This window comes from Phycodurus eques, chromosome 21 (assembly GCF_024500275.1).
Source record: "Phycodurus eques isolate BA_2022a chromosome 21, UOR_Pequ_1.1, whole genome shotgun sequence".
NCBI classification, from domain to species: Eukaryota; Metazoa; Chordata; class Actinopteri; order Syngnathiformes; family Syngnathidae; genus Phycodurus; species Phycodurus eques.
Window position 1 is genome coordinate 10,516,750 of NC_084545.1, and position 14,879 is coordinate 10,531,628.

Below are 14,879 nucleotides of genomic sequence, written 5' to 3' on the forward strand. Positions count from 1 at the left end.
CACAAGTTCAGAACTATTCCACTGCTGCTTCTGGTTGCCTCCTTTCTACTTAGTTGTTCAATTTGCAACCTGCACTATAAGACACACACACACATTTAACATTCCTCTGATATGATAAAAAAAAAAAATAATAATAATAAATCCCAGATTCCCAGCTTGTAGCTTTTGTCTCAGCAAACCCTTTAAAAGAGTGTGTGAAGTATTTCTTTGGCTAGCAATCGTCAACATCTGCCTTTTTAACTGTCGATATTTAAGACCATGTCAATGTCTTTTACTATGGTTGTCATGAAGGACAGACCGGAATACAGTAATGGTGGGAGGTGGGGAGTCCCAAAATGTTCATGGGCTGCACCTCTAATAGAGGCTGTAATGCCTTGGAATGGTGCTGCCATGCTCATAGCCAGCTATGAGGTCCCCAAGGTCTGGAACAGAGATTTTTTTTTTCCCTCCTCTCAGACTTAAGATTGCATGATGTGAAAGGAGAGATAGATGTTTACATTATTGTTACATTATTGTAACTGCTGTTTACGTTATTAGTGTATGCCAATGTGCAGACAGGTGATTATATGATGTTAATTTTTTAAAAATGAGTATATCAGTGACAGTGGGCACGCAAGCACATGGGGGTCATCAAGGAGGGTTTGATGGATGTGATAAAGCGAGTTGAACCCAAATGATTGTGACAATCAACAATGACCACCTTCCTGCCTTTTACCGTTCCCTGTTTTTAAATCTTTAGAACTAAACCTATGTAGGAATCTGGTGGAATAATCCACCAGTACTGATCCTCTATCCAATCACCTAAAGTGTAGTGCCCACATACAGATAATCAGGCTGAATTTGAGCATTTTCCCCCAGTTCCGATCAAAGTCAGCAAAGGTCCGATTGCCAAATGCCTCTCAAGGATTATTCTGATTGATTATCCTAAGGTGAGTTAAGTGTGATTTTCCCTCCCCAATTTGCTTTGGAAATGATCTTGGTCAACAATAGTAAATGTTAAACCTGTTCAATATTAACGATTGCAAATCCGAGACACAGAATCCGTGATTGTGACGTGAAACAAAACGATAGCCAATCAGGAAGCGAACTAAAGCTTGAGCTGTTGCTGGACACAAATAGAAGAACAACTGCTTGCATTTAGTGTACAACGTGTCTGCCAAGTCATTCACCGCAATAAAAATGACAAGGAGAAGAATTTGCAACCGCAATGTGGTTAGGAGATCATATAACATTTAGCTTAGCTTCTCATACTTCTTCCAGTACTATTATTCTTTCTTTTTTTTATTTTCTGGCATTCTGGATCCCCTCTTGTAGCACCATGCTGCCTCTCACAGTTAAGTCTTGACACAAGGTTTGGGTAAGGAGACTGCCGACTAAGAAATTGGAAATAGAGATATTGTTACAGGTATGCGTGTGGTGTGCTGTGTTGATCATCTCGAGAACACAACACACTATAAGAGCAGAAACCACTCATGCATTTCTTTTTTTTTCCTCGTGTGGGTTTCGTTATAATCTGAAAAATCTGCATGTGTGTACCCCACTTAATCTACAGTAATTTATAGGAGTCTTATATATGTCATCGTATAGCGTTCTCATTTTTTGTCAGATGGTGTTAACTGTAAAAAAAATAAATAATTGTTGCATTTCGCAGAGACCCAAGTGCTTGTCGCTCAGTACGATTGCACACAGAGTACTCAAGCAATTTTCACCAAATTTCCTCGAGAGGTGGAGCACAGGCCAAGGTAGAACCAATAAGACTTTGGGGCAGATTTCTATATAAGTGGCCTTGGAGGAGGCATGGGCTCTAAAGAGCGCTCTGACAGTACATTGTTTTCCTTCCATTCAAAACCTTTTTGTAACCTCTCATCCAAAATAGCCCAAAAGTATTTAATTGCAAACAGGTTGTTGGGATAATACTCAGAAAAACTGATTTTTCAATCAGAAATCCAGGTTGGAATGTTCTCTTCTGTGCCAAATAGCTTGATCCTGAAGAGCTTACTTTGAAGGAAAAGAAAATACTAATGAAATCAAATCCACCGCTTTCTGCAGCAATAAAAATGTCTGCTTTTCCCCCCAGAAGTAATTATTCACCCAGCTCTACAAAAGATTATTGGGGCAATATAAGAGACCAAATCCTTTAAATGGTTCTTTTATTGTTTGTCTACAATCAAGCCCTCATTTCAGATGACACAGGGAGGCACTCTTGTGAAATGACTATACACATTGTTCCTGTGTTATCACGTGGACACCAAAGGCTAGTTCTGCTTTAGAAAAAGATGCTCAACGCCAATTTAATACTTGCACTATCAGTAAGAAAGAGAATCAAAAGAGTTGGGATGGGAATGAAGCGCTTGCTCTCTAGGAAAAAAAACAAAAAAATATATATATAATATACTTCAACGATTGTCTTATCTTGCTCTGATGTGCTATATAAACTTTTCATCAAGGGGACATCTTAACAAAGTGCACGCTGTTGATCTGCTAAATCACATCTTATTTTGGATTTCCAGTGGCATTTTTCGGCCTTAACAAAGAATAATGTTCCCTTTGATCAGAATCAGAATCATCTTTATTTGCCAAGTATGTCCAAAAAAACACACAAGGAATTTGTCTCCAGTAGTTGGAGCTGCTCTAGTACGACAACAGACAGTCAATTTACAGAACACTTTGGAGACAGAAAGACATTCACAAAAAAAAAAAAAAACAGTTACTGAGCAGTAAAGGGTTGCTAGTTATCTGGTAATGCCGGTACATTTTTCTTTTTTTTGACAATTGTGCAAAAAGATGCAGAGTCCTCTAGCACTTAGAGCAGTTCGAATGACTAATATTGCAATAGTCCGGTGCAATGACCATTGTGCAAAGGGCGCCGAGACTTCAAGGAGTGTATGCGGTTTAAAGTGACGAGTAGTGCGATCATCTGGGACAATGTTGGTTGTACAAATGTTACAGATACTCCTCAATCAGTGTGCAAATGGGGCAGATGCTACTCTGGCGTGAGTGGCCAGTATATGCAAATAGTGCAGCATGGCGAGACAACTACAGTGAGTGCACGAGTAATACATAATTGGCCCCACAGAAATGTGACAACGAACTCAAGTCAAAAAATTGCCAGCATGTGATAATGGAATTGTAGGTCAGGTGTTTAAGAAGTTGATCGCAAGAGGGAAGAAGCTGTTGGAATGTCTACTAGTTCTAGTTTGCATTGATTGGTAGCGCCTACCTGAGGGAAGGAACTGGAAGAGCTGGTGACCGGGTGTGCACGCCCTTGTCTTAGTTCTGGCAGCGTGCAAGTCCTCAATGGTGCAAGTCCTCAATGGTGGTGCCAATGGTGGTTGATGGCATTCAAGAAGGTATTGTGTAGCTGTACTTTGCATTAATATTGAACAGGCTATTGAGAGATGTTGCCAACATTTGGGGCCTGATAGATATTAGGTCATTTTCACATAATTTGATCAATGAAAGTCAAGAACATTTTTTTTTGCAATTTCTTTATGCTGCCTTGGTTTCATATGGGTGAATGTCTCCCATGCTGAAACAGCCACGTTTCAAGTCCTCTTTTCAAAAACGTTATTGATGATTTTAAAGTTTTAGACATTCATAGTAAAGGCAGTCCTTACTGACGGAGCAAATGGTTGTGGCGCACTGAAATACACTTCATAATAATTGTGTGATTTGCACAATTTACATGTGTTACCCTTTCAACTCTGGAGATTTAAGTGCATAAATGATCCTAACTCCTCATTAAACCCATTACACTCTCGTCTTTATACAATCGTAATAACAGTAAAGACATGCAATATTTCCGACATGTTAACGAATGCAGACGTACATATCCATTACATCTCAGAAACAACACCATTTATTTTGCTGTCTTCTATTCTATTGTGTGAAAGTAAAATGGCTGCCTCATCCTGGCACTTCAGCTCACAGATCCCTCTGGTGTATTGCAACAACATAATGAGGATCTCTCCAGTGGGATTAACAGTTACGACAGTTTGAGTTACAAAGAAGGACCATTTGTAAAAGAATGATAAAAAAGGAACTCTGAAGACACTGAGATGCATTTGAGTTAGTGTTCATAGAAAAGGCATGTTAAGCAATAGGGGAAAAAAATCCTTTACATCAAAAATGTTTAATTAGCTTCTTCAGAAAACATGTTGCAAATCATGAAACTTCATTTGGGACACATAACTGTAAAGACATTTTGGCATTAAGAATTTGAAAAGTATCAAGAATGTGGCGGCACGGTGGGCGACAGGTTAGAGCGTCAGCCTCACAGTTCTGAGGACCCGGGTTCAATCCCCGGCCCCGCCTGTGTGGAGTTTGCATGTTCTCCCTGTGCCTGTGTGGGTTTTCTCCGGGCACTCCGGTTTCCTCCCACATCCCAAAAACATGCATTAATTGGAGACTCTAAATTGGCTGTAGGTGTGAATGGTTGTTTGTTTGTATGTGCCCTGCGATTGGCTGGCAACCAGTTCAGGCTGTACCCCGGATGGATGGATTAAGAATGTTGTTTTTCTTCTTCTTAGACACAATTATTACCATTTCAATGATAAGAACTCCCAATCATTCAAATACTCATACCAGTAAAATTAATACATTTTCAAAAGGAAGTGGGGTATGTCTTTACCGTTATTGATCAAATGATAAGAAAATGGCCCATTTATTTAAAAAAACTTGGATTGCAGTAGCACAATGCAGTAAACATTAGTTGCCATTCGCTTCCTTGTGGAGTCAACAAAAGACTGTACCATTCTCCGCTTTGAATCCACGGCATTGGCTTCTATTACATTGAAAGAGAAAATACAAAGGGGTGATACAAATATTACATTGGAAGAGAAAATCAAAGAAAATACTTGCATGAATTATTGCTGCTGAAATAACTTGTGCCATGTAGAGTCTGATTAAAATGAATACAGGACGCATTGCAAGGACGCAAGTCTGACAACAACCTTTATTCCACTTTAGTGCACTTGTCTGGAAACCAGCTGTGCATTCACTCCTTGAGGCTGAGGAGCAGTGCTCAGCACCCCAAAGGCCCCCTACAGGACACAAGGGTCATAACTGCACAGACCTGCAGCTGGAAACGCTCAGTTATTGGACTCAGTGGAACTTGAAGCCAGCATTTTCACCGAGATTTGACCTCTAGACCTCTAGTTGATCAAAAAGTCTAGAATGCACCACCTATCTGCAGCATTACCAAATTTCCCTTTTATAATCCATTCGAATTAAACATTTAAATTTCTAATTCCCTAATGACAGGTAATTGTTTTAACGTCACTGGTTTCTCTTCCACTCATAGGGCCATTGAAGTCATTTAAGTAAAGGTTTTTTAAAACAAGTAGACTGAAATGTATTTAAGTACAAAAGTAAAAAGGTAAAATCGAGTTTTTACTGGCAATTATAAACAATATCTGTTTTGATAACTTGGCACGATGAAATAAAACTGCGCACACGTTTTTAGGCTGGTAAAAAAACAAAACCATTTGCTCCAAATCATTCTAGGAGTCGACAACATCTACCAGTACTCTTGACCAATAAGGCCAAGGAAGAGGGAATATCTTGCTTCTCCTAATCTGGTGCATCATTGTCTCACTGTTCCCTGGTTCAGATTTCAGAACCCTGTGTTTTTTCTGCTTTATACTATAAATCCGCAAGATCTCAGTACCTCAATTGCGGTTGACATATCTCTCTAGTTACGCCTTTTTCATCTGCGAAAAAAGTAACTTTTTGACAAAGAAGTAGAAAGTACAGATATGTGTTTTGAAATGCACAGTGTAAAAGTAAAACCATTTCAGAAAAATAAATGGGCTCATGCCCATTGCTAGCACAAGCAACTTTTGCCCTGGATGAGAAAAGTGCCCTTTACCTGGAGTCCATTTTTTTCTGAAAATATAAAATAAAAAGAAACACTTCCTCTATTATTAATTCTCGCCAAAAGGTGTTTTGATATCAAATGGGATATATTTAAATTCCTGTGAGAATTGTACCCCTTGGTGATCCGCAGTGCACACAAGCTGCTGCCATTTGATCAGGGCTGTGTAGACTTTTTATATTCACCGTAGCTTTCCTCCACCTGCTTTCTTAACTCCGTTTATTGGCTGTGACTTGATTGTCTTCACCGAAATGAATACATAAGTTAAATACATCTACATCTTGTCTTAATTGTGTGAATAAGTATGGCAAGTGACTTGAGCACCTGCCCCCAAAAATGTCCGCCCACGTGCCTGGCCCACTCAAGTAAAGTTACAAATGTCAGAAAGTAATCTACTTAAGTACAGTAACAAGCTATTTGTAGGCTACTTATTTCCCACAACTGCGAGATAGAGAGAATGACAAACACCATCGTAGAGATTGGCTTCAAATGTGCCCTTCGAACTCCTTCGGGTCAGCCCATGAAGTTCAATCAATGCGTATCGGATCAAAGAGAAGAGACAGCTGTGTGAACTCCCGCACCCACATGCGCGCGCCCGCGTCCTCGCGTCTCGTAAAAGGGGCGTGAGAAGCTGGCAGCCACTCAAACCCTCCGTGGCGTTTTCCATCAGTTGCAGCAGAGGCAGCAGTGGCGCACTTAGGGAGACGCGGACGGGAAGAAACTTGCACAAATTGGCTCGCTGTGGATTTCGCTGTCGCTTTATGTTATTTCAACCCGTCGTCTCGATCTAGTGGAACACTTTTGGGTCTGCTTTTGACAAAGACGGGGCAGAACGGAGCGAACGATCGGCCCAAAAAAATAAAATAAAATAAAATAAAAACGCAGCCTGGAGAAGCGCGTCTGAATGCGGGGAAGAGTGCAAAGGAGTCTTCGGGACATCGGCTGTGCGTCTTAATTGACGCAAATTGTGGTTGTCCCTCCGCGTGAAAAAAAAAAACAAAAAAACGAAAAGGAGGTTGGAGCTGTATTTACTTATTTTGATTTGTTTTGAAAAGACTACATTATTTGAAAACACAGCCTGTCGGATCTTAGCTTGGAAGTGGTGGACTGAATGCACGCTCCTTCAGACAGGTGAATATAACCATTTGTTTAAAATATATATTTTACATAAAGAACGTAGTAATCTCGGTGGTTTTGTGAGCACTTAAAGGACGAGAACGAGCATTATTTTCATGAACCATTGGTTGTTAACCTCCCGACTTTCTTTGCATTTGTCTTTTTAATCAAACAAGCCCAAAAGCAGATCATGCAATCAAGATCAAATGCATTGGGTTGCGATTTGAGTGGGGACTGCACACATGAGTGAAGGTTAAGGTACATGACGACTACAAGCCGTCTTTGTTCTTATTTGTGCAGCCTGACCCTATAAAGACAGCCTTGAGTAAAACACCAGTACAATTCTATCATTTATGCTTGAATTGATTCCCCCTGAATATTAGAGTGCTTTTTTTTGGGGGGGGGGGGGGGGGGGGGTCTGCGCTGTGGGGCAGGCTCCTATCGCTTCATCTTAATAACAACTGGTGCGTGCAAAATGTCAAGCACAGAGAATATAAACTGTTTTATTCGCGTTTATGTGCAGAAAGTGACGCCGCAACAAGCTGTTTGCCGTATAAGTGACCTGAGTATAAGCACACTTATAAGTTAGAATGTTGGATATATAGTAAAACAGAAGAAGAAGAAGAAGACGAAGAAGGGGAAAAAAAACATTCTCATTTTAAGTTCTGCTTCATTATTGTGTGTGAAATCAATTTGGACCTAATTGGAAATATTCCTTGAATATTCTTGCTGTTATAAGAGGGCATCTTTCATGAATGTCGCGCTCCTCTGTGTAAGAGAAGACAGGGGGCGAAGAGAGGGTGGTAAAAGAGAGAAAGAGATGGGGAGGAGAGAAAGAAAAGAGAAGAGAGAGAGAGAGGGGCATGTCACTTAATGGACGACTGCCGCTGTTAGTCAGAGCTGCGCTCCGCTTTTACGCGTAGCACACTTTGGCTGCGTGCAAGCGGGCCAACTTCAACCTCTCATGAGGTGGTCATTACTTAAATAGTATTTTATGTCCAATCAGTCCTCAACTGAGGGTTGAATCGTTTTTGACTTGTGAAAAGCTCACAACTTCATCGCCAGTTTCCAAGCTTCGTGTTGTTTCTCCTCTCCACAGCGGAGGATTGCGCCCTGCCAACTTCTGGTTTGACTAAGGTTGAGTGGATCATCGATTTGCATTTTTATACACTGAGCACCTGGGCTCCGGTGGCGAGGATATGGCCAACTCCGGGCTGGAGAGAAGAGCGCGCTCGGCTGCTGCGAGAGGAAACAGGAGCTGAATGACAGGATGCCAGCGACCTGAACCCCAAACTCAGCAGCTTCACTACAAGTGACACTTTTGATTTGTTTGTTTTACTACTGCCAAGCTTAAACGAGACAACTTTCCAGCAATAAGGCGTTCGGATGAGTTTATCTGGGATTTTTTGCTAATTTTATTTGGACAAAACAAGGATGCATTGTGGATTAGTTTTTGTCCTGTGGATGGGATTCCTCTTGTTGGCCAAGGCATTCAAAAACGGTAAGTGACATCTGATATCTATAGAAATAATCCCTTTATGTACTCTGCATGGCAACTAATCCCAATATTTTTTTAAAAGATTAGGCCCGTGTGATCCTCACTGATCTGCTGGCAAACTCTCACAAGCACCTTCTGGCTATAAAAAAAACACAACTTCTTTTTATTAAAGAGAATTTGGCTTTATACTTACTTTTATTCAAACGTCCACGATAACATTTTGTTATACCCCATTCACAATCTAATACAAAAAAAAAACCCTATTCTTTTACTCGAAATCATATAATTGATTGATACAAGATATGATTTTTTTTTAAATCTATCGTGACTTTGAAATATTAGTTTTTTCTTCTGCATTTTCATAGTTTAACATTTTCCTCTATTCTAAATTTCCCAAATTGTCACGTTTCTCTTTACACTTAACACTTGTTTTCTCACATTAAAACCAAACTGCGGGCTCCGAAAAGCATTGTCACAATATCTGAGCACTAAATAAATAAATTGATTGACGAATTAATTTTGAAAGTAAGTTTCAACCCTCCTTTTTGCATGATTTCTTCGGCTTTATATATGCCAAAAATATATGAAACTGCTCCATTTCCTCCCGTGCATGTTAAATCTATGTATTTGATGAATTAATAGCTTTCTTTTTAGACTAAACATGGTACAGTTTGGATTTGCGATTGCAGTGAAACAATAAATCAGTTAACAGTCAGATTTTGTGAATTTGTGCCATAGTCACCGATACAGTCCGGCTGTTCTCTCCTTTTTTCCGACTGTTTCAACATGTTAACTCGTTTCACGTTTCGCAGACAAATGTGGAGGCAACATCCGAATCTCAAATGCCAACTACCTCACCTCTCCCGGGTACCCCCAGTCCTACACCTCCTCCCAGCGCTGCACTTGGGTGATCTCGGCCCCTGGCCCCCACCAGCGGATCCTCATCAACTTCAATCCACATTTTGACCTGGAGGATCGGGAGTGCAAGTATGTACCGAGCGAACTGGTTCTCATGCTCTAGGAAAAGGAGAAAGCTCACACGCTCTTTTGGTCCGGAATGTGTTCGTTGTAAATCGAGATTATAAATGACTATAATGCTATAGATTGACAGGAGTGTCTTTGTTTAAACCTCCCCATTCTCCCCGTTAACCACTTGTACATATTGCACGTGAAACTGCGCCATCTAGCGGTCGAGCAGTGTCCTTAATGCGACCCCAGCCTTGCACTGCAATACATACAGTAAAGGTCACAAAGGAACCTCTTGTGGAATGAATGTCCTTACTTCCTGTCTTTGTGGCATGGAGGAGTCACATGGTTGTGGGCTAATATACTTTTTGTATTGTCTGAGTCGGGCACACAAATCATCACTAGAGGGTATTTTCGCAGCTTTGACTCAGACACAAATGCTTTCAGAGCCTCTGAAATTGGAGGTTCCATTGATATGTTTTCAAAAATCAGTCTTTAGCTCATTTTCGGCAATGAAATTACAATAATCACCCGAGGAGGGTCGCTTCGTACTCCTTGGTTAAGAGGAATCGCAAACGTTTTGAGCAGTCCCAGTCAACAAAGCCCGTCAATCTGTTGTCAGATTGCGAGTTGGAGCAGATGAAACCAGAGACGGACACTAATGTGATGAGTCAAGTCTCAATGTGGGTGCCCGGAGGTGAGCCCTAGCTGGGCAGACTGCCTCGCTCTCACTGCCCGTCTATGCATGTGTGTGTGTGTGTGTGTTTGCGTGTGCGGTTCGGTGCGTGTGTCAGAGCCTCTGCCCCGCTCTGTCCCAGCTGTTTGTTTATGCTGCAGGGCTCAAGAGAGTACAGGGTTTTGCTGGATCCTGTTACTGTATCCCCACTCCACCCAAAAACCTGGACCCACTCTCCCTTTGTCTCTCCCTGAATGGCTCCTGTATCTGTTTGCAGCTTTCTTTCTTTTTCTTTTTTTTTTTAAATCCCGGATTTCAGTCCCACTTTAACCTACCTTTATCACTCCTGAGATTAATGGCTGGGTGTTTTTTAAGGCTGGATGCTCCTCGGTTCTTCTTCTGGTTCAGATTTCAGCACCAGAGGGACTATTAAACTGTCCAATGGAGTGGGTGAGGAAGCGCTGGGAGGAGTGGGGGATGCCTGCAACAATGATCATGCTAATCAAATTAGCCAGGAATGAATTTCCTGTGTCTCAACACAGGCGGGGGAAAAATAATCTGGTCTGTGAAGACTCAAGGAAGCCATCTTTTTAGGATGACACGAGGGTGGGATTTTAAATATAGTGGACCATCACTGAATCATGTAGGATTTAGCTGTTCTTTTTCATTTCCAGCCATTGATTGTATCCACTTGAGCGCCAGTTACTAGGGTGTTAAGACTAATTTGTATTCATGTTTGACCCTTGTAGCTGCTCCTTACAAATACTGTTTTATGTGGTTTTGCCATTTGGCATTTGACTCACATTTGGGGGGAGTCGGAGGGGGGGTATACCTCTTAAGATCCGTAAACCTTCAATGTGTGAACAATGTTAACAATGGTTAACTTCTTTATTTAAAATTTTACCATGAAACATTACTTTTGTTGCTATTATTTCCTATATGAGAAAAACGGATTTCAAATCCAAATGAATCAGAGGTCAGCCAGCGTCCTGTTGGAGGATCTCAGAGGTTCCACTGTAATATAAACAAACACCAAATTGTGACTCTTCGTGAGAACTCTACAGAGATTGCACTGGAAAGCTGAGCTGTCCTGACCTCAAAATATTTCTATTTTTAACCAGATGCACTGATGTTTCATTTTTAATGGTTTTATAATGGAGCTGGTTTCCATGGGACTTAGGTTCTAGTCCACATTACTTTCCAGCTTGTATAGCGCTCTCACTTCAGTATCAGTCAGCCTTTGGTGGTTTTTCAAGTTTAGCCAGGGGCTCATGTATTTAGTTACTTTCACAATATGCCAATTTGTCACATGTGGGCGGGTTGTTTTGGCCAATGCTCTATAGTTGGTTATGCTTTTTCAAACTACATGTTGCAACCCAATTCACTAAATCAGCCTTTACAAAATGGACACTGATGAGAGACAGAATAACCTTCTTATCTGATAGACTGGCAGAGTGGGTGGAGATGGAGGAGACATGAGGTTGGGGGGGGAGTGGGGGGCATGGGGGGTGCTACAGTTCATGGTTCAGTGCACACAGCCTTTGCAATCTAATTAGTGGGCAAATGGAACACACATGCACCACATGTTCCCCAACATAGCCGTTATCAGCAAACCAAACAAGAAGCACTCAAAGTGGTGCTGGTAAAAAGAAAAGAAAAGAAAAAAACACAGTGGAGCCTGGACGCATTGATGTTGTTGTACATGCACGATACCCTTGTCGGGTTTGTTTGGGGAAGTGCATGGGCCTGTATCCTGAGAGGAGGAGGAGGAGGAAAACACTTCATCACAAAGATAAGGTGACTAAGTGAGCCCTGCGATTCTCAATGCAGAACGTGTTTACAGTTCACGCACCGTTGTAGACTTTCACAGAGTGGAGTTGAAGGTGGGCCGACCCTCGCAGGTAATGAAGTTTGAGCCGCAGGCACAGCCTGTGTCGGGACAGATATTTGAAGTAATTTCGTTCTTATAATCAGTTGAAAAAGTATGCTTAACTCAAATGAAAAAAACTAAGTAAATAAATTTTTTCTTTGTGATGCAAACGATGTGAGGCCTAGCTAGCTCTTTCAGCTGTACATCTGTGAAGAAAAAAAAAATTGTTTTTCAAACATGCTTTAAAGAGCAATTGATCTACAAATTAAAATAGACTTTTCTGTTTTAAAATCTGCTAATGTTTAACCGAGGCAAGACCTTCAATCGTCCATCTGTAGCTGAAGGCTGTTCTCGCCATCTCACTCCCCCCTGCTGACTCATGGAGGAGAAAAAGCTTTTAATACATATGATCCTGACAGTCCTTATGAATCATTGATAACATCAGATTTGCTGACCATTCCGAAAAACATGTAAAATCAATCAAAGCCAGACAGTCAGTCACTGTATGTTGCAGCATTTGTTTTATCGAGGCCGGGAGTAGGGGACTCGGAGTTTTCTGGATTCCATGGTGAAGAATTCCAAGAGAAATGTTGATGCAGCGTACGAAGAGTGGGCTAGATGAGATATATGGCAGGGTGGTACTAAGCAAGCAAAGTTATTTGAAGAATGCCTTCTCAAGCAGCCTTTTGTGTAGGTGAAGGAATGAAATCATCCCGCCTTGTCACGGTTCAGAAGTCTGCAGGAGCCCCCCTGCCTTTAGGTGGCTGTAACTCAAAGCTTGGAAAGCACTTCTTTCCTCAAGTGAATTGTAGTCTTCCTTTTACTTTGGTTCCCCACAGCCCCTTCCCCACAGATCTCCTGCGGTGTCGCTCCCGTGGAGCAGCTCGGCCTGCTGGGAAGGCAAACATTCTCTGCTGAGCACCTTTTTCCAGCAGACAACCTGTCCTTTCCTGGTATTCCTGACCAGGTTTAGACTTTAAGAGGGGCAGGGTAGAAATGCACCCTGGAACTATTGTTAGTTCTTCCTTTGACATTTGAAATCCTACTGACAAGGAATGCCACCTGTTACTGGGAAGTGAGAGTAAAGGACAGAATGGTCGATCTCCTTTCTAAATCCGATTTACCCCTCCATCTGAATTACAACAAGAATTCCATGATAAATTGATGGGGTGCTGCACAGTAGTAACTTTCCATGAAAGTCTGAAAGCACCTCCCTGTTCCCAATCCAAACTCTTCTACTCCCCCTGCAATCCCACCAGAGAGGGGCTATCAAGTAAAATGTGCCCAAAGCTACATACAGAAAAAGTAAATACAAGAGACACTTGTTCTTCTTCACTGCTATGAGCATGGCTTCAATGGACGTACAGGTGGTTTTCACAATTTCTTAACTGTCTCGGCGCAAATAGCTTATGATATTTGAAATAATCACTGCCTAAGTACAGTTCAGTTGTATTTAACTTTTAAGTTCAACATATTTACATTTAATCTTTCAGAACAGTTGATGTTTAACATTTATTTAGGTCATTTTCTTTTATCAGTTTTATGTGCAATACATTTTATTTATTTTAAAGTAGTTTTTTCATTCTCCAATATTTAATAGTTTCAAACAATCAATGAAACATCGTGATAGAAAGTTAACTTTTTATTTTACTATAATTTGAGCAAGATTGTAGAGAATCTAGCGATTGTGAACAATCTGACCAGCCTTGGTGGAGGTTAGTGCTCAAAGTTTGAATTCACTTGACATATTTTACGTCTCTTCAGAGAGAATGGCATCCATGCTGCGGGAGTCCAAACTGGAGCTGCAATTGACAAAATAGGTGTGTTGGGCAGCAACGGTTCTCTAAATGACCACCTTTGACAAAAGTGTCCCAAATTATGCAGCTGGTGTTTTGCACAGCAATAGACCACTGCAGTTTATGACAATGGAAATCAAATTGCGTCTGAAATTACACTGAAACGCTGGGCCGTCATCTGAAAGAGCAATCTGCTTTGAACATGTCTCGTTTGTGCTTCACAATTATTGTAAACATATTTTCTTAACATTTCCATGTACGGTCCCTGTTACTTCTTACAAATAGAGGCGAGCAAGACAGGTGAGCCATTAAAGGCAAATGAAAGCTGCAGTGCTTATAAATGTTAAGTGTTCACCTTATCAATTAACCAGAGGCAAGAGAAGAGTCCAGCATACAGAATCACCATTGACCTTCACTCTCATTACTCTCTTTCTTCATCACTTTTAAACATAAAAGGTTACTCCCTGGCTAATGAGCAGGATTACAGCAGGCCCTTGCACTGTGCGATAGAAAACGTGCAGCAGTGCGAATGACCGAGGGTGTTTTTTATTCTTCTTTTCATTTTTTTTTTTTTTTTTTTTTTTTTAATCTGCTGGTGAAGTGTTTCACCTTGGCTAAGACTTGGAAGGGCAACCTGATTGAAAAGCTTTCTGGCTGTGGCATCTGCCATCCTCCCCGCTGCTCTGTCACCACTTTGATTCATGCACAACCTGACCACAAGCAGGAGGTGAGCCACTCTACCTCGCAGCGGGAGGGAGATGCACTTCACAGCAGAAGAATATAGGAAAAGGTGGGGAGCGAATGGAAGGGACAAGGGGCAGTGTTCATAAATAACATGCTGGATTTTAAATCCGCCTCTTTGGTTGTTCCTCACGATGTAGGGTCTAGCAGCCTATGTTTGCGAGGGATGGAATGTTGCTCAGATGTCAGCACACTGTTGATTTTTTTTTCTTTCTCTTTCATCTTGCTAGATTTCTTTCCAACTCCAAACCGATTCAGGCGTCCTTACATGCAAGTCTCTTTCTGGAAAGAAAACACTGCTCTCTAAATTGGTTCGACATGTTTCTCCAATAGGACTCATA

At 41.3% G+C, this 14,879-nt stretch overlaps 1 protein-coding gene across 2 annotated transcripts in view; it reads left to right on the top strand.

Moving 5' to 3' along the window:
- The first annotated feature begins 6,537 nt into the window (after positions 1 to 6,537).
- Positions 6,538 to 14,879, top strand: part of nrp1a (neuropilin 1a) — a 53,753-nt gene continuing 45,411 nt past the window's right edge. For both annotated transcript variants that reach the window (XM_061666249.1, XM_061666250.1), the window contains exons 1-3: positions 6,538 to 7,006; positions 8,091 to 8,492; positions 9,302 to 9,476. In XM_061666249.1, the coding sequence (XP_061522233.1) occupies positions 8,426 to 8,492; positions 9,302 to 9,476 (242 nt within the window). In that variant the 5' untranslated portion in view covers positions 6,538 to 7,006; positions 8,091 to 8,425. The remainder of the gene's footprint in view (positions 7,007 to 8,090; positions 8,493 to 9,301; positions 9,477 to 14,879) is intronic.